The sequence below is a fragment of the Natator depressus genome, chromosome 17, assembly GCF_965152275.1.
Source record: "Natator depressus isolate rNatDep1 chromosome 17, rNatDep2.hap1, whole genome shotgun sequence".
Lineage (NCBI taxonomy): Eukaryota > Metazoa > Chordata > Testudines > Cheloniidae > Natator > Natator depressus.
In genome coordinates, this window is record NC_134250.1 from 5522029 (window position 1) to 5548944 (window position 26916).

At 39.4% G+C, this 26916-nt stretch overlaps 1 protein-coding gene across 3 annotated transcripts; it reads left to right on the forward strand.

The window, feature by feature from the left end:
* Positions 1-206: 206 nt before the first annotated feature.
* Positions 207-21144, forward strand: RPS6KB1 (ribosomal protein S6 kinase B1). Of its 3 annotated transcripts, none has more exons than XM_074974571.1 (15): positions 207-407; positions 4807-4856; positions 5840-5960; positions 6288-6356; positions 6799-6946; positions 7425-7482; positions 8499-8599; positions 9822-9912; positions 10111-10201; positions 10855-10962; positions 11560-11622; positions 13232-13309; positions 14906-15013; positions 16495-16607; positions 20764-21144. In XM_074974571.1, the coding sequence occupies exons 1-15, from the start codon at positions 336-338 to the stop codon at positions 20810-20812; spliced, it is 1320 nt and encodes a 439-aa protein (XP_074830672.1). In that variant the 5' UTR covers positions 207-335; the 3' UTR covers positions 20813-21144. The 3 variants fall into 3 exon arrangements, with proteins under 3 accessions (XP_074830672.1, XP_074830670.1, XP_074830673.1); XM_074974569.1 differs by lacking the exon at positions 20764-21144 and adding an exon at positions 17175-20604; XM_074974572.1 differs by lacking the exons at positions 14906-15013; positions 16495-16607; positions 20764-21144 and adding an exon at positions 14720-14857.
* Positions 21145-26916: the final 5772 nt, after the last annotated feature.

Consider the following 26916-nt stretch of genomic DNA (forward strand, 5'->3'; position numbering starts at 1 on the left):
AGCCGAGAAGCTTCAGTCTGCAGTCTGCGCATGCTCAGTGCCAGTACATCTCGCGGCCGGGTGAATTCTGCGTATGCTCAGCACGAGCCCCAACTGAGGTCGCACGCCGTGGTGCGTTCTGCGCATGTTCAGTGTGGTCCCTTGCGGTCACCAGGTTGGGTCAGGCGCCTGCGCCGTAGACGGAGTCAGGGCGGGGGCGCAGCCGCGCTGAAGCCTGGCAGCCGGCGATGGCGGCCGTGGCGGCGTTAGGGGCTGCGGGCCCATGAGGCGGCCCAGGCCCCGCGGACTCAGCACAGCGAGGAAGGGGCGGCGGAGGCGCTGCTCGCATCCAGGCCATGGCGGGCGTGTTCGACATTGACCTGGACCAGCCCGAAGACGCGGGTTCGGACGAGGAGTTGGAGGAGGGGGTGAGCGGGGGGAGCCTGAGCCGGCGAGGGGCTGAGAGGGAGCGGGCCTCGCCAGGGGCAGGGCGGGGGGACCCGGCCCAGTCCGGTGCGCGGCCCGACCTGGGATCCGAGGGGGATCCGGTCGGGCGACGGGCTTGGAGGAGGGGTCCGCTCCGGTGAGGGGCCCGATGCGCGGAGGTGGGTGACGGGGGCCGGCCTAGCGAGCGGGAGAGGAGGGGCGGCCTGTTGAGGGAGCGAGGTGTCCTGCCCGGGTGAAATGCTGCCTGCTTCTCTGGCAGTTGCTGCGCCACCCATGGCGGGTGGCACCGCTCTGGGGGTGCAGTCGGAGGGGCTGGTAGGTGACGCGTCCCCCGACCTTAGCCCTAGGCAGCTGCTGCCCGGGTGGCGCCTTGTTTTAACGCCGATGTGCCCCACTCAGGTGACACGTTCCGTTCCCCCTTCATATTTGGTGGCTTCCTCCCCGCCCGGCTTTTGAGGTGACGGCTGAGACCTGCACACTGCTGCTGCGGGACGTTTATGTCAGGAGGCATGTCTGCACCGTGCCTGGCATTTGTAGTTATAACACTTTCCCATAGTGGAGAACTCAATCTTGTACTCAAGATAATACGTTTGAATGGGATCAAATCTTAAGTAACCGTGACTTCTTTTTCTAAGAATAGATTTCTTGATCTAAGAATTGTCAGTGATTGCATACTAGCTGGCTTACCGTAATATGCCAGGCTAAATCTGAGGATGCTTTTATGTGTGAATGTGTGGGTGGTTTTACCTTTTCTAGTATATAATTTAAAAAAAACAAACCCAGGACTACTTATTTTCAGATCAAAATAGTTTGATGTAAGTGTCCCACACATTAAATCAGCCCAGAAATGCTAATCTATATTGGAAAACTTGTAATCATCACTTCTGTGCTAACATCTAAAGTCAGAGATGGCATGGTATTTACCAGAGGTGGTTTTTACTACCCTGGGAAAAACTAATTAGTCCCAGTTTAAGGCATTTTCTGCTTTAAGAACTATTTTGTTAATGCATACCATATTACACTTATTGTTAGGTATTCAAATTGTGGTTATATAAGGCAGTATATTCATAGATTAATTTAGAGTTTTACAAATAAAAAATAGAACTGCAGTGGTTGTAATAGTAAATATGTAATTATAACACTGAACATCTGAATGTCTGTATACATTTTGGTTCAGTATTTTCTCAAGGAAGTCATACATGTCATGACTTATTTCAGTTTTCAATATTGTATAGACAAAAGTCAAAGACATTTGGTTGTATGAAAACTGCAATAGTGCAGAGTTGTAGGCTTGAAGCATTAAGTAGTCAGAAGCATTCAGCATTTCAGACTACCCATCCAGGTCCATTTGGCAATTTAGCATTCTGTAGCAGAAGACCAACTTTGATATAGTGGATAGACTGAGACTATTCCTCTGCTGTGAATGGATGTATCCAGAGTTTGACAAGATTTGTTCCTGTCCTTGCTGGACACTTATGCAATTAGTTTTACCAGTTTTCTGGTTTAAACTAGGTTTAAGATGGTATTTATCAGTGCTGTGGCCAAACTACTTTTTTCCCCAGGGAATTGTCAATCCTGTCTAAAGTGTACAGGCATTGAACTGCAAGAAGTTTATAGTGAGTACCAGGTACAGAAGAGTGAACGCTACAGCATCTCCAAAATAGACTGAGCGCCTCACCTTATGTCAAGCTCCTATTACCTTGTCAATCTGATGTTGCTCTTGATCTTGTGTCTTTAGGGTTGTACCATTACAGTCTGAAACCAGCCATTGCTTTCAGTATTTTTACACGGATTATTTGGTGTCGGTCAGTGTCAATAGTTTAAAAACAGTAAAGGCATTATTTTGCTGGCGCACTGTAGCCACTATAATTTCTCAACTTTAAAGAAAAGACCCTGGGAGCAACATCAGTAACCAACAAAATAAAATGCCTGGCTAAAAATGCCCCTCACATTGCATCTTGAAGACTGCCAACAGTCTCAGATGGTCCATGGAAGTGAGCATATTGCGGTTCTAGAGTTCCCCAGAGTTTAACCATAAGGACTGAGAGTCCGAGAATCCTAGTTCATCAGTTATGATTGTCCTTTCCCATAAATGTGGGTAATATTTGCAGCACAGTTTCCATTAGAGTTAATGCCCATTCACAAGCAAACTTGGCTCTCAGGCAGGATGAACAAACTAGTAGTGCTGTGGGACAATCAAATTCAGTTCGTGACTACTCTCGCTTTCAGTGTTAGTAACACTGGAAGGGGGAAAAACAATAAAATAAGGCTTTTGAAAAACAAATAAGAGTAGAGTTACTGTAGACTTAGTATAGTTAAAGCAAAACATAGAACCAAAGAGACGAACACAAAAGCAAATAATTTGATGGGGGAGGATCAACGGGACAGCATGCGCTTTACTGAAAGCTACCTCCAGGTGGCATAGTGCGTAACTTTGAGGAACAGAAAGACATCTCTGAACTGAGAGTTTGAAATCATCAAACGGAATGTGAGCTAGGGTGACCAGATGTCCCTTTTTTATAGGGACAGTCCTGTTTTTTGGGACTTTTTCTTATATAGGTGCCTATTACCCCCCACCCACTGTCCTGTTTTTTCACAGTTGCTATCTGGTCACCCTAATGTGAGCTGGATGTGAAGCTACATTAGACTAGGTACTCCTGCAGCTGGAAAGTTTTCACTCCAAAAAGCTATCATAGCAGCAACAAGAACAAGTGCTGTTACAGGTGTGCCTACAGATATGGCTAACCTAGGAAATGAAATTGCCACAAGGCTTCTTCTGACTAGGGAGATTGCACTTAAGTCATAGTTCGTGGTTGCCACAGAGTTTTATTGAATGTAACAACAGCTTTAACATTTCTCTCATCTGTAAGAAAGTCAAATGACAGTAAATGCAAACCAAAGTGAGATTGTCCAGCTAGAACAACACTAGTCTTCAAATGCTTGGTTGTCTGAGATGACAAGAAGGAAGACCCATGGCTTCTTGAATGAAAAGCAGATTTAAAAAAAAAAACTTTTAAAAAACAAATTTAATGCTGATGAAAATGAGACTTGGAAAATGAAAGCCTCTGTTTACATAACAAGACCAATGTGACTGGCAGTAGTGCAAGCTGTAACATGCTTTCCTAACCAGTATAAGTTAAGCCTACTTGAATCACGGTATGATTGTCAAATAATTGTGGCTGAGTTGCCGACAAGACATGGAAAATCATGGAAAAGTAATAATGGACCATTATTATTTGCGGTAATTTGGAAAAGCCAGAGAAGACCTATTTGTTTAAGAAAAATTTGCTGGTACAATATAAACACTTAAGTATTATGTTATGCTTGCTAATTTTTTTGATAACCAGACATTTTGCTGCCACTGTATTACAGTAATTAATGCATGGGGCTGACAGCGGGAGCCCCGCTGCCGTCAGCTTGGATAAATGGGGTTGTACTGTACTAATGGGGAAAAAAGTGTGTTGCAAACCTCAAAATGTATGCAAAATTGTGGACTGTGCAAAGTAAGCTAATTAAAATCAGAATTGCAGTGGAAGCCTAACATTGCGGGATCCACAATATCGTGAATATTATTGAATATTTTACAATGTAAAAATGAAAACTGCAGCTTTCAGACCTTTGTATGGCTTCCCTCCCCTAATTTTTTAGGAATTTCACAGTTAATTCACTATATCTGTTTCCAGTTCCCTTATCCACATATCCATTGGAACAGAAACAACGAGGAGTCCGGTGGCACCTTAAAGACTAACAGCTTTATTTGGGCATAAGCTTTCATTGGTAAAAACCCTTTACATCTGAAGAAGTGGGTTTTTTACCCACGAGAGCTTATGCCCAAATAAATCTGTTAGTCTTTAAGGTGCCACCGGACTTCTCGTTGTTTTTGTTTTTGGTTCCACATATCCTCAGATCCTTTAGAGGAAACCTTTGTACAGGATAGCCATTATATGTATGAGTCCTGTTCACCAAAATTCTTACATGAACACAGGTGTAAAAATACAAATTACAACACCATTGCATTTTTACAAGGTTTATCTGGAGTTGGATTCATTGCTGCATGTACAAACATAATCAGATAACTGCAGTTAGCTAAAAAAGTAATGGGTCCCCCTGCTGTAATTGTGGGATCCTTGGAAATTTTGCAACTTTTCTGCAGAACTCTTTAAATGTTTTGTGAAAGCCTATCATACAAAGTGCTTTCTTCTGATAATTTATTGCATATTACTTCTTGGCCAGTTTAACAAATTTTAGAGCAAAATCAGTCAGACCGTGACATGTTTTTGTTTTTTTTAAACAAAGCTTACTGTTTGTACTCACTGTTTTTGTTTACAGGTATGGTATTATTGTAGTAACTTTTTAAAACATTCTCTCCCTCCATCCCAGGGTCAGTTAAGTGAAAGCATGGACCATGGAGGAGTTGGCCAATATGAAATGTAAGTTCCTATTAGAAAACATTTCTATAATATTCATGATATCTACAGTTTTTCTCGACTTTAATAGAAAAATTCAAGTTTTATAGGTATATCTTGTAACAAAAAAATTCTATGGAGAAATTGGTAACAATCTGCAGTGTCTTACATTTTGTATCTTACTTGTCCCTACACTTTTACTTTATATGAATGCTATTTGTAATCAGGCTCATTCTGATATATTAAATATTCATAATATAGTGCACTTTTATAAAACCCAATTTATCAAGAGATCGCAGAGGACTTTACGCTCCTTAAGCTCCTGAATACTCATTCATTAAAACTATTTTGGTTGCTTCAGGGCTAAGTCTGAAAATGCGTCATGTTGGAAGACTCAGTGAGAACATGGTAGCGACAGCTAAAACACAATTCAGTCTTGTCAGCATAGACAAGACCAAACTGTGTTACTGACTTATATTTTGCAGGGCTTAGCATAATTTAGAAACATTATTAAGTTTTGGGGTAATCCTCTACTTTGGCAACATTGAACCATATTTTAGTTTAACATTACTGTTTTTGCAAGGTAGTAAGACTTTCATTGTGTAAATATGACCCTACAAATCACACCTGGGAGTCCCATAACTTTTAATGGAATTTATAAACCTAATTTTTTTTTTCAGGGTAACAGCAATGCTCCTCGATTAATTAAATTGCCAAGAATGCCTGTTTCAGTCTTCAGAACATGTACGCTTATATAAAATGTCATTTCAGGAAATGCATGACTCTGTGAATCCTAGGAACTTTCCAAATTTCTGCATTATGCAAGCTGCCACTCATTGCTATACATACACATTAATAGAATTCCTGGTGTTACAATTCTGGACATCTCCTAAGCAGACAGTCAGTTGTGCCAGTGAATATAATGTGCTTTCTGCAGAGAAATTTGCATGATTATTGTTTCTTTAACTTGATTTAATTTTGTAATACACTGTTTTGTCTTTATTCAGTGGCATGGAACATTGTGAAAAATTTGAGATTTCGGAAACTAGTGTAAACAGAGGTCCAGAAAAGATCCGACCAGAATGCTTTGAGTTACTACGTGTACTTGGCAAAGGAGGTTATGGAAAGGTACAAAATCTTCACCTTGGAAAGTCCATTATCCATCACAGTGGAGGCAGTCAAAGAATTTTCTTGTTGGCTGCCTGATATATGTCCCACCACTTACATTCTGTTTCCAGAAAAATTCTGCCTTTCCAGAGGCAGTAATGAGCTGATGCAGACCAGTCTCCAGTATGAAGTCACCATTCTTTTTTATTGGCAATGCATTTGATCAAAATTGACTTTAGTGATTGTACAACTTTACCACCAATTGGGAATAAAAGAATTTAAAGTATATATTTGAATTCTAACTGCCACTGTGACTTATAAGGAATTTATTTACTTTTTGTTCCATAGGTTTTTCAAGTACGAAAAGTAACAGGAGCAAATACTGGAAAAATTTTTGCCATGAAAGTTCTTAAAAAGGTAACTTGAGCTTCACTTTTGGCTGCTTTCCAATCCAAAAAAGGGTTTTTTGTCCCTTTTAGAATGTAATTACTATATAATAATTGTTCTAATGTGCCAAGATTGAACATTAGTCATTCATGTATTAAAATTAATCTTTACATCCATTTAAAATTGAAATATGTATTTTTATCACATTTTCTATTACATCTGTTGTGTGGTTCTAGGCAGTCGGTCTCTCTATTTTTAATTAATTTAAAAACATGAGTGTGATTTCATATTTAACAATAACGCAAGAAACTAAGCAGTTTTTTATTATGTTGCTGACTCAGAATGTTATTGTGACAATTATGTGGAGAATGTGGAGACTTCTGTAAATTGGGAATAGAACCCTATGTAGAATTCTGCCTCATTTAGGAATCCCGTGTTCTTTGCGCTCATGTAATTTTTCTTTGTTCTGTAGGCGATGATTGTAAGGAATGCAAAAGATACAGCACACACAAAAGCTGAGCGTAATATCCTGGAGGAAGTGAAGCATCCCTTCATTGTAGATTTAATTTATGCCTTTCAGACTGGTGGAAAACTCTACCTCATCCTTGAGTATCTCAGTGGTCAGTATATTTAATTCTGCTACACAGGAGCTTTTCAGTATCCCTTATTTAATCTGAAAAGTTCTTATTTTTTCCCTTTATAAAATCCCAGCTAAGTGCTCATAGTTGACTTAAATTATTCTGCACACTTTCATAATTAATGTGAAACCCATAACTCAATCTATATAAACTGCATAACAAAACTGATGTTAAGAATATCTTACAGGGAAGTAAAGGAGGGGGAATTTCTAATTATCAGATACCAGGAATTCTGTCTCCAGGGTCTTGCTCTGATTCCTGATTGACACTTCCTGTATTAAGTGAATATTCACCCACTTTTCACACATTAAGAACCCTGGATTAAAATAGTCTTCTGCAGAGCATAATTCCATCATCTATCCTTTGATAAGGGAATGTGTAGTAGTTTAATTATGATTAAAAATGAAAAATGTACAGAAATATGGATTCTTGCTTCTAACATCTTATTTTCCTCTTGTAGGAGGAGAACTATTTATGCAGTTAGAGAGAGAGGGGATTTTTATGGAAGACACAGCCTGGTACGTGATACAACATTGGCACTTTCGTGGCTTAGTAGAATTCAAGAGAGAAACATACAACTGTATTTTAATAACCTAATTTAATGAGCTACACAGTTCAATGAGCCTTTTGTGGAGGTGGCGGCTGTTCTGTATATCTTACTCTGCTGCATCTCTGACCAGCTAGTGTTGGAATGGCATTACAGTCTGTGAGAAGATTCACTGCCCACCCAATTGAAGGTTGTCACTATGTTGTACTGGAACTTAGGCATGTGCTTGCAGAGGGGGTACACTTGAGTTGGTGGGGAATGGCAGCCTACACCAGAATTTCTAGGAATCTTCTGCATGAAAGAAATGTTCAAAACCTTGCTTTGGGTACATTGTGTAAAAGTTTGTAGCTTCTAGTGGCTGCAGTTCACTTTTAGAAGTGGTATAATTACTGTATTCATCCTACTCTTTCTGAGCACATACGTGAAGAAAGAACTGAACTTCTGTGTAAATGATCATTTTGCTTAGAGAGCCTTTTCTGTAGCTACATTTCACCTAGGTCAATGAAGTACAACTTCTTGATTAGGCTTTACACGGCACACAAGAGGGGATGATAGCTCCATCTTCCCACAACAAACGCTGTGAGTGTTTTGGAACAGCTCAGATGTACATATAGGATTGCAGCTTTATGCTACAGAGAGCACTGCAGTGCAGAGCTTTCCTCTTCCTTTCCCAGAACAGGGAATCAGTTTAGAGCCAGACTTAATGACTAGCAAATTCAGATCGCAACAAAACTATTCAAGACAGAGTAACTACTAAGCAAATTAACCTAATGCTGATGGTGTAATTTTGCTGTTCCATTGTGTCCCTATGCCCTTTGGCAAATAAACCTCAATAACATAATTATTCTACTAATTTATTCTATGATGCACATTTAACCATGCTTTCAAGGAATCATTGCTATGTACTAGGAAGTATAATTGTTTTAGTGTTTAAGATGCTTTGTGTGGCTGAAAGAGTTTAATTGTATCAAATCCCTTTTGTTTCAGCTTTTACTTGGCAGAGATCTCAATGGCTTTGGGGCACTTACATCAAAAAGGAATCATCTATCGAGATCTGAAGCCGGAAAATATCATGCTTAATCATCAAGGTGGAAATCATAGTAAACAATTGTGTAGCCAATAATCCTCTCAAAATCCTTTCTCACAGGTCACAGCATAATATAAAATTACCTCAGAAAACTGTTACTACTGTTATCTTTCTTTTTTCCTGATACACCCATACAAGTAGCTGCCATTTGCTAACCTCTAGTCATGGCATGGAGTTCATTGTAGTAGTTACAGTACTTTATTACTGGAAGTGGCAGAAATAATTGGTCAGGAAGGGGCAAGAGACTTTTAGGGTAAACCCACTGAAGACTTTTCTATTCACTAGTGGGATATTCTCATGCTGCTGAGTCATCTATGCATGATATCTGAATTCAAACCTGCTCTGTAATTTTCATGTTTACAAATAACTATGCTAATACTGATGTTCTAGCTTTTTAAAAAGAAACAATTAAAAAAAACCTGTCACTTTACTTGATCGTAGCAGCAAGTTCAAAGCTCTGTGTGTGTTGAGCACTAATGCCTGCAGCACTATTGATTAGTGCCAGCAAACCCTAGCATTAAAGAGCTAAAAGACTACTTTTAAGCAAGGTGTTCACTGAGTGTGAATGTTTACTAGTGCTAGTGGTTCTGGAGAGTGAAAGTTATAAATTAGAAATGAATTGTGACACTGATTTTGGTTTCTAAATTATGGAGTAAGCATAAGACTAGGTGACTTGATTGTACTGCTGCCCAGATGAAGTCTTTTATAGATATGTTTGCATATATTTAAAAAATGTTTAATTAAAAATACCTTACTGCATTGTGCAAATCAACAACTTGATTCTATATGAAGGAGAATAAGCTCATATAAAAACACAGGCAGCTAATTAGATCTATCTGTTTTTTTGTGCCTAACTAGTAGAAGGGTTACAATGAGTAATGAGAACAGAATATGAAGAAACAATTTTTTTCATGGCTTTGAGAGTCTCTTGGTGGCTTTGCTGTGTTTTTGTTCCTCTTCACTGAGTGACAACCCTTTTTCATGCAAAAATAAGCCTGTATCTTCATTGAGTGTAGTTCTAAGATTCATTTTTAAAATGACTAAAGTCATTTTTCACTCTGATGCCTGCTGGGAAGAGTCCTGTTTTGTTACTGTAGACAGGAGTAGGCATATTTGTACTGTCCATTTTATAAATTACATTTATGTTGACTTGCAGATATGTATGTAATCCTGTTGTCAGAATTCTGAGTGATTTTAGAATTAGATGTTTTCTTTTATTTCAGGTCATGTAAAACTAACAGACTTCGGACTGTGTAAAGAATCTATTCATGATGGAACAGTCACACACACTTTCTGTGGAACAATAGAATACATGTGAGCTGCATGATGAAACAGAAAAGTATTACTCTGGTCTGGGGGTAATGGCTAAATTTTACCTTTTTTAACTGATGGTTCAATACGTTCAGTTATTTATGGAACTTTCAGATTATAAATGTGGTTTATGTTTAAAAACTTGAAACCTGAGCCGTAATTGAGTGTTTAATAAAATACTTCTAATTTTTTTCATTCTAGGGCCCCTGAAATCTTGATGAGAAGTGGGCATAATCGTGCTGTGGACTGGTGGAGTTTGGGGGCATTGATGTATGACATGCTGACTGGAGCAGTAGGTGCACAGTTAAAAACTGCATGCATTTTATTCTACATCACTAGTCACTGAAGTTTATTGGATCATTCAGGTGTAGGAATAGATAGATATGTATGTACTTATTTCAGCTGCTGGTAGGAAACCTAACTAAAAAATGGCTAAACATTTTTAACCATGGTCTTGTGCTGTTCTGTAATAGCCCAAGCAAATATTTGGAAGTCACATTTGAAGCAATTATATGCCTGTTTCACTGAAACTAGCCCTGTTCCATGTATGCAAATGAAGAGAGCTGAACAGGTATCAGTTAGTTCCAGTGGTTCTCAAACTGTGGGTCACAAGTTAATTTCAGTGGGGTTGCCTAGGGCTGGCATTAGACTCGCAGGGGCCGAGGGCAGAAAGCTGAAGCCCGAACCCCGCTATGCAGGGCTGAAACCAAAGCCTGAGCAACTTAGTTTCACAGAGCCCCCTATGGCATGGGGCCCAATGCAATTGCCCTGCTTGCAAAGCATTTTTTATTTAAAATATTAACTATTCTGGAGTAACACAGGGCACTGGGGTCATGTGGTAATTTTTGTTGTCACGAGTGGGGTTGCAGTGCCATAAAGTTTGAGAATGACTGTGCTAGAGTTTTTCACGTGTGTTGTTCTTCACACTGCAATGATGTTTTTCAGCCCCCATTCACTGGGGAGAACCGAAAGAAAACCATTGACAAGATTCTCAAATGTAAACTCAACTTGCCTCCCTACCTCACGCAAGAAGCCAGAGACCTGCTTAAAAAGGTAAAGTTTTAATTAATGTTAAACCTATATGTATATGCAGATATTAGAAACCTACTGATCAATATTGCTGTGCTGCTTTTTCCCAGGTGAATCATAGTGCTACTATATTTCAATCAACTTAATCTTTTAATGGAGCTCAGTTCAGTCTTCAAGTTGCATGAGGCAGAAAATAATGCTTTGTTTGAAAACACAATTCTGAAGTTTGTTAACAGAGACAATGTGGATGAGATAATATCTTTTATTGGACCAACTTTTGTTGAAGAGAGAGACAAACTTTCGAGCTTACACAGAGCTCTTCTGTGTAAGCTCAAAAGCTTCTCTCTCTCTCTCTCTCTCCAACAGAAGTGGTCCAATAAGAGAGATTATCTCACCCACCTTGTCTCTAGTATTCTGGGACAAGCATGGCTACAACAGCACACATACAATAATGGAAGATATTAAAATTGTTTGTAATTTCATTGTATGGTAACTACTACGTGGTTAGTCCAAATAATATTTAACACAGATGTAAAGTATTTCTCTTAATGACCCTTAATATAAATACTCTTTAAAAATTGTTTAACCATTTCAATAAATTGTTTCCTTTTCTCCTCTAAGCTGCTAAAAAGAAATGCTGCCTCACGTCTAGGAGCTGGTTCTGGAGATGCTGGAGAAGTTCAGGTAGATCAAGAGAAATTAAACAAGATTATCATATTGAGAAACAAGATTCAAGGATAGTCCAAGAAGAATAGATATGGGAGAACATGTCATTCTCTGAAGCATAGTGAGAGCAGAGGCAGGGATTTAGACAAATAGTCAATTGTTTCCTCTGAGGAATTTAAGGAAGGATTAGATAGATATCTAAGTAATAAAGGGCTCAAGGAAACAGTTAGTGGGGTAAAGGATGGGGTCCTGAGGATTTATTTGCTCTCCTCCCCCTGAAATTTTTTTAGCTTTCCTATATCCCATTTCCCCCTTTCTTTATTAGTTACTCCGTGAACAAATTGATACATTGTGGTATTCTAGTGGGTTGGTGAATAACGCACACATTATCGCATTTGGGGTTGAGAGTCTTTCAGGAAAGATGTTGTTACACTTTGCACTCATAATGCGAAATAGATCTAACTCAATTATTCCGTCTACTACAAAATTATTTAAACTTGTCCCCAGCCTGCACAGTTTGGGTTTTGTGGCTATATGTAAACCTCTCCTGTACAACTCGCATCATTCCATATTTTAATAGTTTTATGGTTAATTGTGTCAGTTTTTATGACATTGCTAGTAGAAATTCATCTGAAATATCTTCAAGAGATGTAGATGTGCGTGGCACATCACCTAGATTGGTAACATGGAGTTAATTTCTTTTGTAACTTGAACAGATCAGAAACTAAAAGAAAAATAAGCAGAACAAAAGCTTACCTATGCATAAAAGTGACAATAAGCATAATGTGCAGAATGGCAATATTTCACTATTCGCAGCAAGTTTATAGCAGAAGATAAGATATTAGGTACTGAGAAGCTCTCACAAATCATTGTCAGTCATCCTTATGTTCTAGAGGATGGCAAATTTCCCCAAATTTCTCTATTTAGAAAGTGTCACGTTCTAAAAAGCCAATACATCTGCCATACATACAGACCAGTCTTTGAGTGGTGGTGGTGGTAGATTTTTGCATCTATGAAGTTAAATACATTTGGCATGTAATATCCCTAAGAAGCTCGTATGTACTATCACACTGAAATCATAAACAATCAAGTGACTGTGGTATTACGGCATCTCATACATTTTCAGCCAGTATCAGATTCGATGTGTAGGCAAATGAAATTCCCAGTCTACATTTCATTAAACCTCCAACTGTCATTTTCTTTTAATCCACTATTTCACTGCTGGTGACAAATATACATAGTGAAGAACTGTGAATTTAGAACTTAATTTTGCTAGCTTGAGGCAGTCTCATGAGGAAATCCTGATACAATCACACATTTTTCTGAAAGTTTATATTTAAGAATTTTTTAATGACAATTTTAAGCTATTTGTGACTATTCTAATAGAGCACTGTAGGACAAATAATAGATGCTGCACTTGAAGTACACACAGTTTTGGAAGGAAAGGAGCCCAAAGTTGAGGTCTAAAGAGACCTAGCTTATTATTCCTCAGACATTCTCATCTTAGCTAGCTTTATGAACATTAGAAAATATAGTTCATTTTCCTATGTACAAGGTCAACAAGTATCCATTCTTAATTTATTCCAGGAAGACCAATTATGCTTTTCATTCTTCTGAATTTTCTTAGGCTCACCCTTTCTTCAGACACATTAACTGGGAAGAGCTGCTAGCTCGGAAGGTGGAACCTCCCTTTAAACCATTATTGGTACGTACCGGGAGTACAGTAAATTGTTTGTTCCTTGTATGTCTTTTAGCAGCAGTTCTCAAACTTTGACTTACTATATTGGATCTAAAACTCAAAAGTACTTGTCATGCTACCCTTGTAACTACTCAGTTATAATGGATTTATACTCTGATAAACTGACCCATATATTACAGTTTGAGAACCACTGTTCATAGTACTGTAAAAGCTGCACACTTAATTGAAATAACTTCAGTTACTGGTACTCAGATGTAGCATTGCTATCAGAGCTAGGTTAGAAGAAACCACCCATCTCAGAACTTTCCATAGGGCCCTTTTGAGAACTGATGCCAGTAAAAACACTCAAGAATTAAAAGGCCTTGTCATAACTGCTCGTCCACAGACACTTGCCATTGTACTAAGGACACTGGAAAGCATTACTGTGTTCCTCCCACTTCAACTACTGTATCCTGTCCACAGGGGGGGAAATTGCTTTTTTTTTTTTTTTTTTGAGTGGATGGGGTCGGGAAACCCAGTACAGAGCCAGTGGAGACTCTTCCTTCTTAGTTTTACTGATTATTTTCCTTTAATCCCAGATTGTGGAAGAAGTGGAGCAGTTCCATTTCAATTTTACATTCTCTTATTTGTAACCTTCTGGCTATACAGGCTCAGAAGTGCGATTCTTACATCTGAATTTGTTTCCAAGCATCAAACATGCAGCCAATATTTGGGTGAAACTAAAATTTTAAATAGTCACTCAGTAAAATGTGAATCAAGTCACTTTATTCAACATCTTGAGTGTTACCTCACTAATATTTATCCTGCACATAGTTGTACAGGCATCATTTAACTTCAATCTTAAAATGGCAATATTGTTAATAAGGCCCAAGCCCCTAATCTATTGGACTGCAGTTCAAAAAAGAGGCTAATATTTATGAAAATGTCACCGGTACAAGATGACTGAACTTGCATTTTATAACTTCAGCAAATTCTGTAGTTTGCTAATCAGTTGTACAAACCAGATTGTTAGAAATTTTAGCTTCACAATTGTACAGAGATCTTGCCTTACTTTAGCAATGATTCAGGGATCTATGAGAAGACATAAATTGGGAGAACTGCCATTGGCAAAATCTGTTCAATTCCTCAGCTGAACAATAGACAGTTATTTGGTAGTCATTTATTCAATTAATGCTTTCTGTGCTTAGCAAGACAAGCATTTTGCTTCTATGAAAATGTGCTGGATTATTTAGTGTGTGAAATTCCAGTAGACTAACTGGTGTAACTTCCATACTGGGAGTGACTCAGTATTTAGCTCTCACAAGAAACTGGCATTTGTTTCTATTGTAATTTGAGATTATTTTAAAGGCATCTTTTTAATTTGTGTTCCTTTTTGATCCATAATTCTCGCCCCTCCCCCTTGCCTTTATTTCTCAGTGTCAGTGCCCATAGTGACCTCCCACTGGCAACGGCAGGATTCCGACTCCTCTCCAAGGTTTTACTACAGCAGAGCTCTGCCAAAAACCTATGGAATGAACTCCATCCAGAGGCTTCACTGATCACCGCTAAGCCATTTGGTTGATATCTGTATTATAAACCCTTAATCATTTTGTTTTTGCAAAGCAATCCGAAGAGGATGTGAGCCAGTTTGATTCAAAGTTTACACGTCAGACACCTGTTGATAGTCCAGATGACTCAACTCTCAGTGAAAGTGCCAACCGGGTCTTCCTGGTAAGTGAGCCAGGGATCTGTGCGCGTTGACTTTGGAGAGGTACATTGTGTTCTTGTTTGGAAATGGTATAGTGCATTTCAGGTGAATTCCTTCCATCTCTGGAAAGAAAAGGTTGAATCTTACCACTGGTAAGAGTGACAACTATTTGTGTCAGACAAGTTCTAATAAATCAAAATTTTAAATTATATTACTCCTTGCAGAAGGGTAGCTTCTTTTGGCCATTTTGGCTTGTAGCCTTTGATATTTACTTAGGCTGGGTTACACCCTCATTTTTACACAGGACAATAAGATTCTAGATTTTAAAGGGAATCTTGTTCACATTTTATAGTAAAATGGACACTAATTCTAAATTGCGGTAGGAGCGGAATTGCTTATTACTTCAATAGGAACGCAGAGAGAACTATGTCCAAAGTGGTTACCTTGTAGATCAAAATGATGTTGTCTTTGAGCATTGCTTATATGGATCTATAATCTGAACAGCAATGTCTGGGCTGCCCAAGCACCCTGCCTATATCCGTGGAGGGGAATTACACTTGCATTCCTCACCTAAGGAATTAAGGAGTCATAGTACCAGCCATCCCTTAGGTCGTTCTGCTAGCACTTTAGAGGACAGGATTAGAATTCAAAATGACTTTGACAAATTGGAGAATTGGTCTGAATTCAACAAGTTGAAATTCAGTAAAGACAAGTCCAAAGTATTACATTTAGGAAGGAAAAATCAAATGCACAACTACAAAATGCGAAATAACTGGCTAGGCAGAAGACAGCTGGAAAAGATCTGGGGGTTCTAGTGGATTGCAAATTCAGTATGAATGATGCAGTTCTGAAAAAGGCTAATAGCATTCTTGTGTATATTAACAGGAGTGTTGTATGTAAGACTCTGGAGGTTATTGTCCCGGTTCATTGCTCAGCACTGGTGAGGCCTCAGGTGGAGTAGTGTGTCCAGATCTGGGTGCCACACTTTAAGAAAGATGTGGACAAATTGGAGCGAGTCAGGAAGAAAGTAACAAAAATGATAGGTCAGGTTTTCTAAACCTTTTATGAGGCAAGGTTGTAACTGGCCACATTTGGTCTTCAGAAAAGAAGACTGAGGGGAAATGTGATAAGACTTCAAATATGTCAAGAGCTGTTACAAAGAGGATAGTGATCAATTGTTCTTCATGTCTATGTTCTTAATCTGCAGCAAAGGACACTTAGGTTAGGACGTCAGGGTTAGGAAAATTTTTCTAGCTATAAGGATAGTTAAGCCTGGGAATAGGATTCCAAGGGAGGTTGTGACATCCCCATTACTGGAGGTTTTTAAGAAGAGGTTGGAGAAACATCTGTCAGGGGTGGTCTGGGTGTACTTGGTCTACCTCAGCACAGAGGGCTGGACTAGCAGACTTCTTGAGGTCCCTTCTGGCCCTACATTTCTGTGATTGTGTGGTCATAAAAATAAACCTTCCCTATCAATCACAATGAAGTTATTCTTGTCTTTCAGGGGTTTACGTATGTGGCTCCATCTGTACTTGAAAGTGTAAAAGAGAAGTTTTCTTTTGAACCAAAAATTCGATCACCTCGCAGATTCATTGGCAGTCCTAGGACACCAGTCAGGTATTTTTTTAACAATTTACTTTTCAGTGAGCAATTGTAAATTATCTCCATTAAAAACATTAATAATTTGACCTTTTTTTCTGGAAGAACTAGGGTGCTCATTTTTAAACACAACATGCTTTCTGCACATTTTACAAGCATCTTCCCTGCAGGCAAGCTTATGTTTGGCAGCACAGGAAACTCTGATCTGCCTGATACACGTTATTGGTACATCCTGCCATTTTGGTGACTTCAATACACCATCCTCTAAAACTGCTGCTGGATCCTCTATATGTTTCTGTGCTGCTCATGATGAGAGTAATGTTAGCACAAAATTTCCACACACCTACAAGCATGTTACATGGTGAATGCCAAATGAGAGAAGTCTAGTATCTGTGTGTCTAGTTTATAGTGAGTTTTGGTAGGAACTAGCCCAGATACATGCTTCTCTCAAACCAAGGAAGTGGAAGCAAAAATTAAAAACTTCAGAGAACAGGCATTTATGCTCCACTTCTTGCAGTGTGAAGGAAATGTCTTAGCTTCGCATGTATCCTCAATGCTAAGTGATTTATATTTTTTGTCTTAAAGCCCTGTAAAGTTCTCCCCTGGGGATTTCTGGGGAAGAGGTGCTTCAGCCAGTGCACCAAATACGCAGACACCTGTGGAATATCCAATGGAGACAAGTGGAATAGAACAAATGGATGTGACAGTTTGTGGAGAGGCCTCAGCACCACTTCCAATACGACAACCAAACTCTGGGCCATATAAAAAACAAGCCTTTCCCATGATTTCCAAACGGCCAGAGCACTTGCGCATGAATCTATGACAACACAACCTTTTTTTTTTCCTTTTTTAAACACATAAAGGTGGAAAAACAAAGAATGGACATAAGCCCCCTGCCAGTTTAAATGTGAGGGCTCATATGGTTTACTTTTTAAAAGTGACAGTATCAGAGTCATTGCACAGAACGACTTGGAAAGAAAAAAACAAACACATGGATTTTTTTTCTATTAATCAATGGTGCATAAAAAAACTTAAGCAAAATGGTATTGCAGAACTTTAGGCACATCAGCTAACTGATTCCCAGTGACATCATCTCGCCTTATCAAGGATTTTTCAGGTTGATAGCTTGAAACTGACAGTATTAAGGGTAGGATGTTGCTCCAGAATCACTGTCTAGTCATGATTGTGTCAAGAAGGGTTAGCCCTTTCACTAGGCAGAGTGTGAAATGCCTATAATTCTTGCGTCTGAGGATTAATTAGCATGCAAGCTTGATCCAACTGTTTCCTACAATGGTGTGGAATCAAAGATGAAAGATAAACTTAACAATTGATGTTTCACGTGCAAACAACTTAATGAATTTTTTTTATATAAATATATATTTTTCAAATAGATTTTTTGATTCAGCTCATTATGGAAAGTATCCCAAAATTTAAAACAATTATTTGTTGGTGTGAAGAAAAGGTAGACTGACTGACTTTTTCTTCTCCTGGTGAAACAGTACATTAGTAAAGGAATAATTGTTAATTACGTACATGGCTATTGGGGGTAAGAGGAGGGAGAGAATTGTCTTATTTGCTTACCCAGCTAAAATATCTATATCTGTATCGCTAAGAAAAACAAATCCTAATCAAATGGCAATGCTGCTATGTTCTAGGCTTAACTGGAAGCCATGGGCTGCCCACACATCCTGCATATTTCATCATGGTCTTTGGCAGACATTTCACTGGAAAAAATTGCCTTTCATTTGTATGCCAGTCATTTGGTTCAAGACAGCTGAACATGTTCAGATTCTTATCCATCTAAACAGGTCAGGATAAAATCCATCAGAAGGCAAGGGTCAGGGAATGCATTGCCACAGTGAACATTTACAAGTTCAACAAGTCATAAGTGACTAAAAGCTTTTCAACTAATGGGTAAGAATTAGAGGGATTTTTGTATGGTTTTTATCTCGCAGTTCCACAAAAATTAAAGTAACTTTTCTCCTGTGCTGGGGCAACAAGTTTGCTGATTGTATTTTAAAAAAAAAGAAAAAAGAGAGAGAGAGAGAAAAGTATTAGATGGCCTTTCAATGAATGTCTTCCACAGTGGGTCAGAACTTTAGCAACTTAATTTAGGAAACATGTTCTAAAGATACTATTTATGTTCTTGAAATTGTCATTAAATCTGTACAAATGATTTACAGGTACAAAGAATAAAATAAAGGTCACTGTACCTTACTTAAATACTTCCTGCCTTAAAGAAAGCATTTCCATGAACATAGCTGGTGAAAGGGTTAATATCTGCAGAGCTTTACCCTAGTTAGAGTGAGTGTGTGATGTGCATGTGCGTGTAAATGATCATGCAACTGCATACAAGTCCTGTCACTTTTCGCTTGTCTCACGTTGCATTATCTTCAGTCTGACTGTGCAAAGTCTAGTTCTGGTGTTCATAACAGTAGGGATCTCTATAAATTCTGCTTGCTCTGTGTATAGTGAATCTTCTTGAGCCATAGGATCCAAGCCATAAAACTCTCTAAGCACGTTGAATCCAGTCAGCGAGGCACCACCTTCTACAACTTGCAAGTCAGTAGGGTTGAATGAAATCTTATTTATCCCCCTATAAAATACAAATATCAGTACTTGACTTTTTAATTTTCTTATGATTAACAAAATTACTATTAGCATTTTTCTTTCTGAGGAGCCTTTGTGGTGGTCTGTTTTTCATTTTTGTAAGGAAAATCAAGTTATGGTACATTAAAGCTCCACGAGTTTGCCAGCACCATTGGCACAAAAATTGTACTGGAAGAGAGTGCCATTTTTCATTCTTTTACGGGGCCATTGGTGACGTGTTGTGGAACTGAGATCATAACCCTCATACTCCATACATCTAAAGCACATTTGCAACAGGCATCACTTCAAGCAGTATCTGCTTTGTGCCACTTGTTATAGAGTTTCCAAACATGTTTACTAAATATAGCAGAAGTGATATGAAAGACCAAAATCCAATGATTTTTTTTTTTAAAGCCAACCAATTATCTCTTGCTCCTATTTACAAGTAACAGTTGTACTCTGGGTGGCTGGATATAATCATCCAATAGAGTTGATTAGTATGGCTGGCAAGAATGGCAAGAGTTGTTTGTCAGAGTTCATTGCTTAATTACATATCCAGTTTATTATTTTAAAAGTAAATTTCATGTACTATTAAAAATGTTTTGTTGCCTGGACATAATACCCTACCATAACTGTGAAACTTTTGGAGTGTGACTCAGACAGCAAGCACACACTATGCAATATGGTTTATCCTGTATTTATTTGTAAAAATATCAGACATAGATCTTCTTTATATATATATACATATATATATATTAGTGTCAATATTAATAGTCATGAACTTTTAAGGGGAGTGGAGTTCAAACTCCTGTATAGCTACTTCAGACAAATGCTAGTATACAGAGTGCATTGAATATTGGAGAGCTTAACAAGTGCTTTTTTTGTTCATTTCAAAAATTGTCTTAAATTTTTCTTTAGAGTATAGAATCTTATTTTTATTTTTTACAAACTGTGCTTTTTTAATTATAATCACTGAACATTTTGCTATCATTTGACTTTTATAGGATTTTTGTAGCATTACAAAAAATATAGTAAAACTGAGGTTAATATCTGCTGTGGGTAACCATGTAAAAGTATTAAATCTTAAACTTGAACCAGATTCAATTTTTTTTACTAGCTGTTAAATTAGAGGGCTATTTTGTTCTGCAGTTCATTCTAGAAACTCTAAAGACTTATAGGTTGGCTGTATTACCAGCATTTTTTTCTTTCCCATTTGATGTGGAACACTTTCAACACTTTCTCTATAGAAGGAGTGATACATACATACATTTGATTCCATTGATGTACTGAACTTTGTAATTTTGGGAATGCTGGAATAATTCCTACCGAGACTGTCTTAATTGTGCCATCTGACATTTGAATGTCATCCTGGTATTAGCTGGTAATAAAAGATAAAAATGCGTCACTTGTTCTCTTGAATATCCCCCCCCCCCCTTTTTTTTTTTTTAAGTGTGTATTCCTATAAGAAAAGCTAAACTTCTGGAGAACAGATATTAATGTTTGTGTCCACTCTAATTCTAGAGATATTGGTTTACTTGGGTTTATTGTCTCCTTAATAAATGAGTAACTCCTGGTCTGTTAACAGTCATGGAAGAGTGCATATTCAGATCAAGAAGGAGACTGCAACTCTTTAATATCAGAAAACCCAAGCATTTGTTGCCCTGTCTCTACAGCAATAGTCTCAAGTAATCTGTGTTCACAAAGCAAGATACTGTGTGTTCCATTGTTCCAGGTACTGCTACACTTAATCTACTGGGGGGGAAATTCCTGTTAATCAAGAGTCTGTCCTTATCATGAACAGCACAAGTATTGTCTCAAGGAAATAAGACATTTCTATGCTACATGTGTAGATTCTTGGGGGTTGGGGGTGTGTGGTTCATTGTGTATTTTTACAAACTGTTCTTTTCTGCTATATCAAATTGACTTTGTATCTATCTGTAAAACTCTTCAGCTGCCTTATTAGGAGTGGTATGAGGGTAATCCCCGTTCTGCTTTTCATTTTGTATTTAGTTTACTGTAATAAAATATACTTGATTTCTGAATGGATGTAAATAGCAATTAAATGCAAATTTGAATGAACATATGCTAGTAGAAGTGACTTATTTTTTTTCTTCTCTTAAATAGGGTAACCCCTAAATTTGACAGTTTGGACCTTCATCCATAATTTATACTTCATGAAATGGAGAAAAACCTTAGCGAGTTTTAAGAAGTGGCCCGACTGAAGCTAGATACAACCAAGTAACCTGGTTTATGAAGTGTGGTACTTCAGCTAGGTCCTCAAGCCTTTGAAAGGTGGCTGTGAATTGCAATTAGTTATCCAGTCATCAGTGGTCTGCCTCCTGCAGGGTGAGACATGGAGCTCTTTGTGTATGTCTAGTTGAAGGCAGAGATTTGGGGGTTGACAGGGAAGCTTCTCTCCCTAGACAGCAGCATGATGTTGACAGGCAGATGGGAGGGAGGATGGCATTCAAGTTATGTAAGTTACTCACTTTTTTTCTTCGACATCTAAGCTGAAATGCATTCTCACTTCTGAGAAGTGTCAAGCTTTTGTTTTAGTTCCTTATTTTGTAATCAACTTATTTTTATTAAGATTACTGGGTTTGGATAACTTCAATCAGTTCTCCCCAAATAAAAGAGAACCCCAGGGAGAGGTGGTGAGGTGGTATAGAGTTTCTGGAACCTACTGTCTGACGTGTCCTCTCCCTGTGTTGCGTAAACACCAAAGGACCAAGCTAGAGAGGAGTTGGCAGCCAAGTTAGGCATGCTATTATTTTTTTTCCAATTCAAGTTGAGCATAGTCCACTGGTTGTCTCACAGGAAAATTCTTAAGTAATCTCTGTGGGTCAGAGGACATTATCAGGTAAACTTGCTGGATTTTCTTAACCAAATGTCTAATACCTTAAATATTTTAAAATACAATTTGTCTACTTTTATTATTTGCAAATAAACTAAGCAGGAAGGTTTAACTTTCTGGTTCTCATGCACTAACGTGTTGCTGGGTTATATATGCTGTGATGTAACAAACTCCTCTTCACTGAATTTTATTAATCTTGAAGCGTTTATCTTGTTGAAAACCTTTTTTTTAAATGCTGTTGCCTACATTACTTAACTTTTTCCTTACTAAACTTTCCAAAGACACATTTTTGTGCTTTATTTGACTAGCAAGAAGTCTGTTCTCTTAGTGTCATCACTCCCAACCTCCCTATGGGTAAATCTCAAAGCAGCGTGATTGTTTAGATCTGCACACACTCGTTGAATCTTATTGATTCCAATTTCTTTAAAATGCTATTTGATAGGTGGTCTCCCCCAAAAGATTTAAATTCTTCCATGTTGGCTGATACCCTTTGTGTGGATGTGAATGGACTGCTGAGGGACAATGTAAGCAGTCTGTACCCTGCCTATCTGAATGACTAACGGGGCTAGTTCACCATAATTCATATTCTACAGCATCAACAAATAGAAGTTGCAGGTTTGTGGTCCCACAGACACTAAATGCACCTGTTTTCAGTTAATCTTCATGGGGCTCTGCTATTGTGAAACCAGTTGCTTTGGAGAACCTATTCTTTTTATCTTATGCATCTGCGACTGTTCAGAATACAAGATTCTAATTAGAAATGCTAGCTTCCAAATTATTCTCCCATTGTGTTCTCCATGAACAGGTGAAAAAGTAGTTCACACCCAAAAAATGAAGGTTTGGTTAAAATCTTTTCAAACCATATCAATTAAAATATGCCTCTGCAGCGTAAACACCATGGGACTGAGGGAAGCCAGCAAGAAACAAGATGAACTGAGTGAAGAATGGTGTTTAAAAAATATTTTGGCATTGTCTCTAAAACTCCACTTTTTCCTCTGTCCTCATTAAGGATCTAGGTTTAATTTTTAATGGTACCTTCATACAGGAGTGTGAATAGCTCATTTTAAGTGTCTACCAGTAGGCACTTTGTGCTGCTATCAGAATACCTAGCCTAAACTGCAAGTAGTGTGTACTGTGGTTCACTAGAACATAATAGGAGGTGGATAGAGAAACATCATTGTTACGCAGCTCCTTGCCTCTATGCCAGAACTTGAGTTGGTGGGGTGGCTGGGTACTAATAGAGGAAGTGAACACTTACTGTAAAACTTTTCCTGTGGTTCAACAACTTACCACTTAGCATTTGTTCTAATAAGCGACTTACAGTTCAAATGATATCTCCCACCAAACCTTGACTAAACAATTATGTTTTTCATCAGCAAGCAGCTACTTGCTCTGGTTCTACTCTGACAATATTTGTGTGTGCTTGCTGTATCAACTGTACTCAGTTTTGATTAACTGCCACACTTACACCCTTCAGTAGTCTTTCCTCCAATAAAAGGTTGCATAGGCTAAATTAGACCCATTGCCACTTTTGCAACCCTATCTTTTTAAATAAGTTTGCACAAATAAAATTAACCAACTTAATTCTGAAGCACCAAAAAAAAAAAAAATTTAAAACTCTCTCCCTTAGATTAGTTACTAAGTAGAGCTAACAGAAGTAAAACACTTGTCAAAGAAGGCAAACAAAAATACAGGGAATTGAGGTACTAAGTACAATTTTACATGCATTTCTCAGTAAAATTACTTTCTGCTGAAAGCTACCTTTTAAAAAAAAAAAAAAAAAAAAAAGTGTTCCACTTAATTATCGTGTAAGGAATTCCCAAACAAATGTTTGTATGTAGTGGCCCTTCACTCTGATATTGCAGGCATAGCTAACTTGTAACTCAACTGCTGTTCCATCTATATTACCAAACATCCTTACCTAAAACCCACACTCCAGTCAGAATAACAGTCCAGAAGTGTGCCTAGATATTTCATCTGTGGTGTTGTCAGAGAGTCTCTTAGCAGCTCCAGGTTTTTATTGCACAGTGTCTGATTTCTCAGGCATTATGTTGGATAGTAGAGTTTGTCAGGACACTGTTTCAAATAAATATTGATGCTGGAACTTTAGGAGACATAGTCAGCTACTCTACCCCAATGACCAAAACATGACTCTCAGACTACAGGAGAAACATTACAGTCCTTAATTAACTTCATATTTTTCTGGGGACTGCGGGGGGAGCATGTGTGCCATGAATTCAGTTCAAAATGAATTTGTCACTTAGCGTCAGTGCTTTGAGAAAGATAAATAACCCTAGAGTAAGTTGTATTTTCCCATCCAATGTTCTAGAAAAAGTACAGTAATTATTTTTAGCTGGCCATTGCAACTCAAACAAGTAACTAATTTGCCCTTCAATTGCTTCATGATGTATGCCTTATCCACATGTATTTCACTTAATCGTAAAATAAAGCTTTGCTGCTGGGCTCTTGCTTGTTGATAGATTGACTCTCCGCTATAGTTAGCCCAAATTAAACATCTTTTACATGATTGCATACCGCTCTTCTCAAGATATGACTTTCAGTAGAAAGAAAACTGGACCACTTTTAAAATAATTAATCCATCCCAATCGTAACGGGGGGAAATGAAATTATAATATGTTACAGTCAGCATACAAGGCTGAAAACTCATCTCATTGCTTCAGGGTGTGTCTTTACAGCAGTTAGGTCAAGGTTTGCCCCTATTCCCATCCCCAGCCTGATTCCCTGGACGCCGCTAACCAGCAGGAGAGACAAGGATGGACAGGATGGACGCCGCTAACCAGCAGGAGAGACGAGGATTTCAAGGCCCTTTGCCCAAGAATAGGGATGCCAAAAAATTAGGCCTTTTCAGATGAAAGGTTTACTCCACAGGGGGACTGCAACTCTATATATCCAATCAACAGGCTATCATCAGCAGATACTCCTATAATGCCTGCTCAGCGATGGCCAAATTTATGGAGTTGCTCCCCTTGGACTCCTGTGCCAAATTTTTGGCTTTGGTTGAGGAAGGGAGACTGATCTCCAGAGCCTCCCTTCAGGCAGCACTGGATGGGGCAGATGTGGCAACCAGGGTCATGGCTACAGGTGTGGCCATGAGAAGGGGCTCATGGCTCCAGGTTCTGGCCTCCCCTATGAAGTACAGCAAATGATTCAAGACCTGCTGTTTGAGGGTGAGACTCTTCTGAGGTGGAAAAAAAAAAGAAAAGATGGACAAAAGGCTGAACAGCCTTAAAGATTCCAGAGCCACCCTTAGGTCCTTGGGCCTCTGTATTCCCTCAACGCAGCAGAGACGTTTCCGCCCACAGCCCCAGCAGCAGTTCGGTCAGCAAAACCGCCAAGACGGATCCAGAAGGAGGAATTGTAACAGCAGGAGGAGGCGGCTCCAATCTTCTGGACAGGGCTCAGGACGACCCAAGCCATCCTCAGGGCCCAAGCCGGCCTTTTGAAGGCACAGTTGAGGACTGTGTACCACAACGGATCCACCCTGCCTTACTTTCTCATCCTGACTATCCCCTTTCTACCAGGCATGGTCCAATATCACCTTGGACCGATGGGTGCTCCGCATGGTAGAGAGGGGGATACTCCATCCAACTCTGTGCCTGCCCTCCCTCCCACACTTCCACCCCCCTTCCCCGTCCCTCTTCAGGGACCCTTCTCACAAGCAGCTCCTTATCCAGGAGGTGCAGTTGCTCCTATCTTTAGGGGCAGTGGAGGAGGTTCCTCAGGAGCACAGGGGCGAGGACTTCTATTCCCGGTATTTCCTAATAGCGAAAGCCAAAGGCAGCCTCAGACACATCCTGGACCTGTGAGACCGAAAAAAGTTTGTAAAGAAACTCACGGTCCACATGATCTCCGTCATTCCCTCATTGGATCCAGTGGACTGGTATGCCACCCTCTACTTGAAGGACGCATACTTTCATATCGCGATCGCCCAACCCCACACGAAGCACCTCAAGGTTGTGGTGAACAATATCCACTACCAATTTACAGTCCTGTTCGGTCTGTCAGCAGCACCTCGTGTCTTCACCAAGTGCATGGCAGTCGTCGCTGCGTTCCTGCGCAGGCACCGGGTACAGGTGTATCCTTACCTCGACAACTGGCTGATCTAGGGCCACTCCATGACCCAAGTGGAAACTCAGGTCAGACTCATTAGAACCACCTTTGACAGCCTGGGTCGTCTTCTAAACTAATCAAAATCCACTCTGTCCCCAGTCCAGAGGATAGAATTTATAGGGGCAATATTGGACTCGACCCAGGCCAGGGCATACCTACCGCAAGTGAGGTTTCAGGCCCTGACCGATATCATTCGAGGCCTCAGACAGTTTCCCACTACCACAGCCTGTACCTATGTGGTGCAGCATGCCAGGCTCAGGCTTCGACCTCTTCAGTCATGGCTTGCGTCAGTGTACCGCCCGGCCAGGGGCAGCATGGACAGGATATTGACCCTGCCTCACCTAATCCTTGACTCCCTCCTGTGGTGGCTCAACCCTCAGGAGGTATGTTCAGGCATCCTCTTCTCCAGTCCACATCCATCTCTGACGCTAGTGACAGATGCATCAGACTTGGGCTGGGGAGCACATCTGGGAGACTTCAGGACTCAAGACATCTGGTCTCAGGCAGATCTAGCTCTCCATATTAACATCATAGAGCTGAGAGCGGTGCACCTGGCGTGCTAGACCTTCCGAGCACACTTAATGGGACAATGTGTTAGTCACAACTGACAACACCCAGCAGTGTTCTATATCAAGAAACGGGGATGCACATTCCCCTCCCCTGTGCCAGGAAGCCCTCAGGCTGTGGGACTTCTGTGTAGAACATTCAATACATGTGCATGCGTTGTATCTCCCTGGGGTACAGAATGAGCTG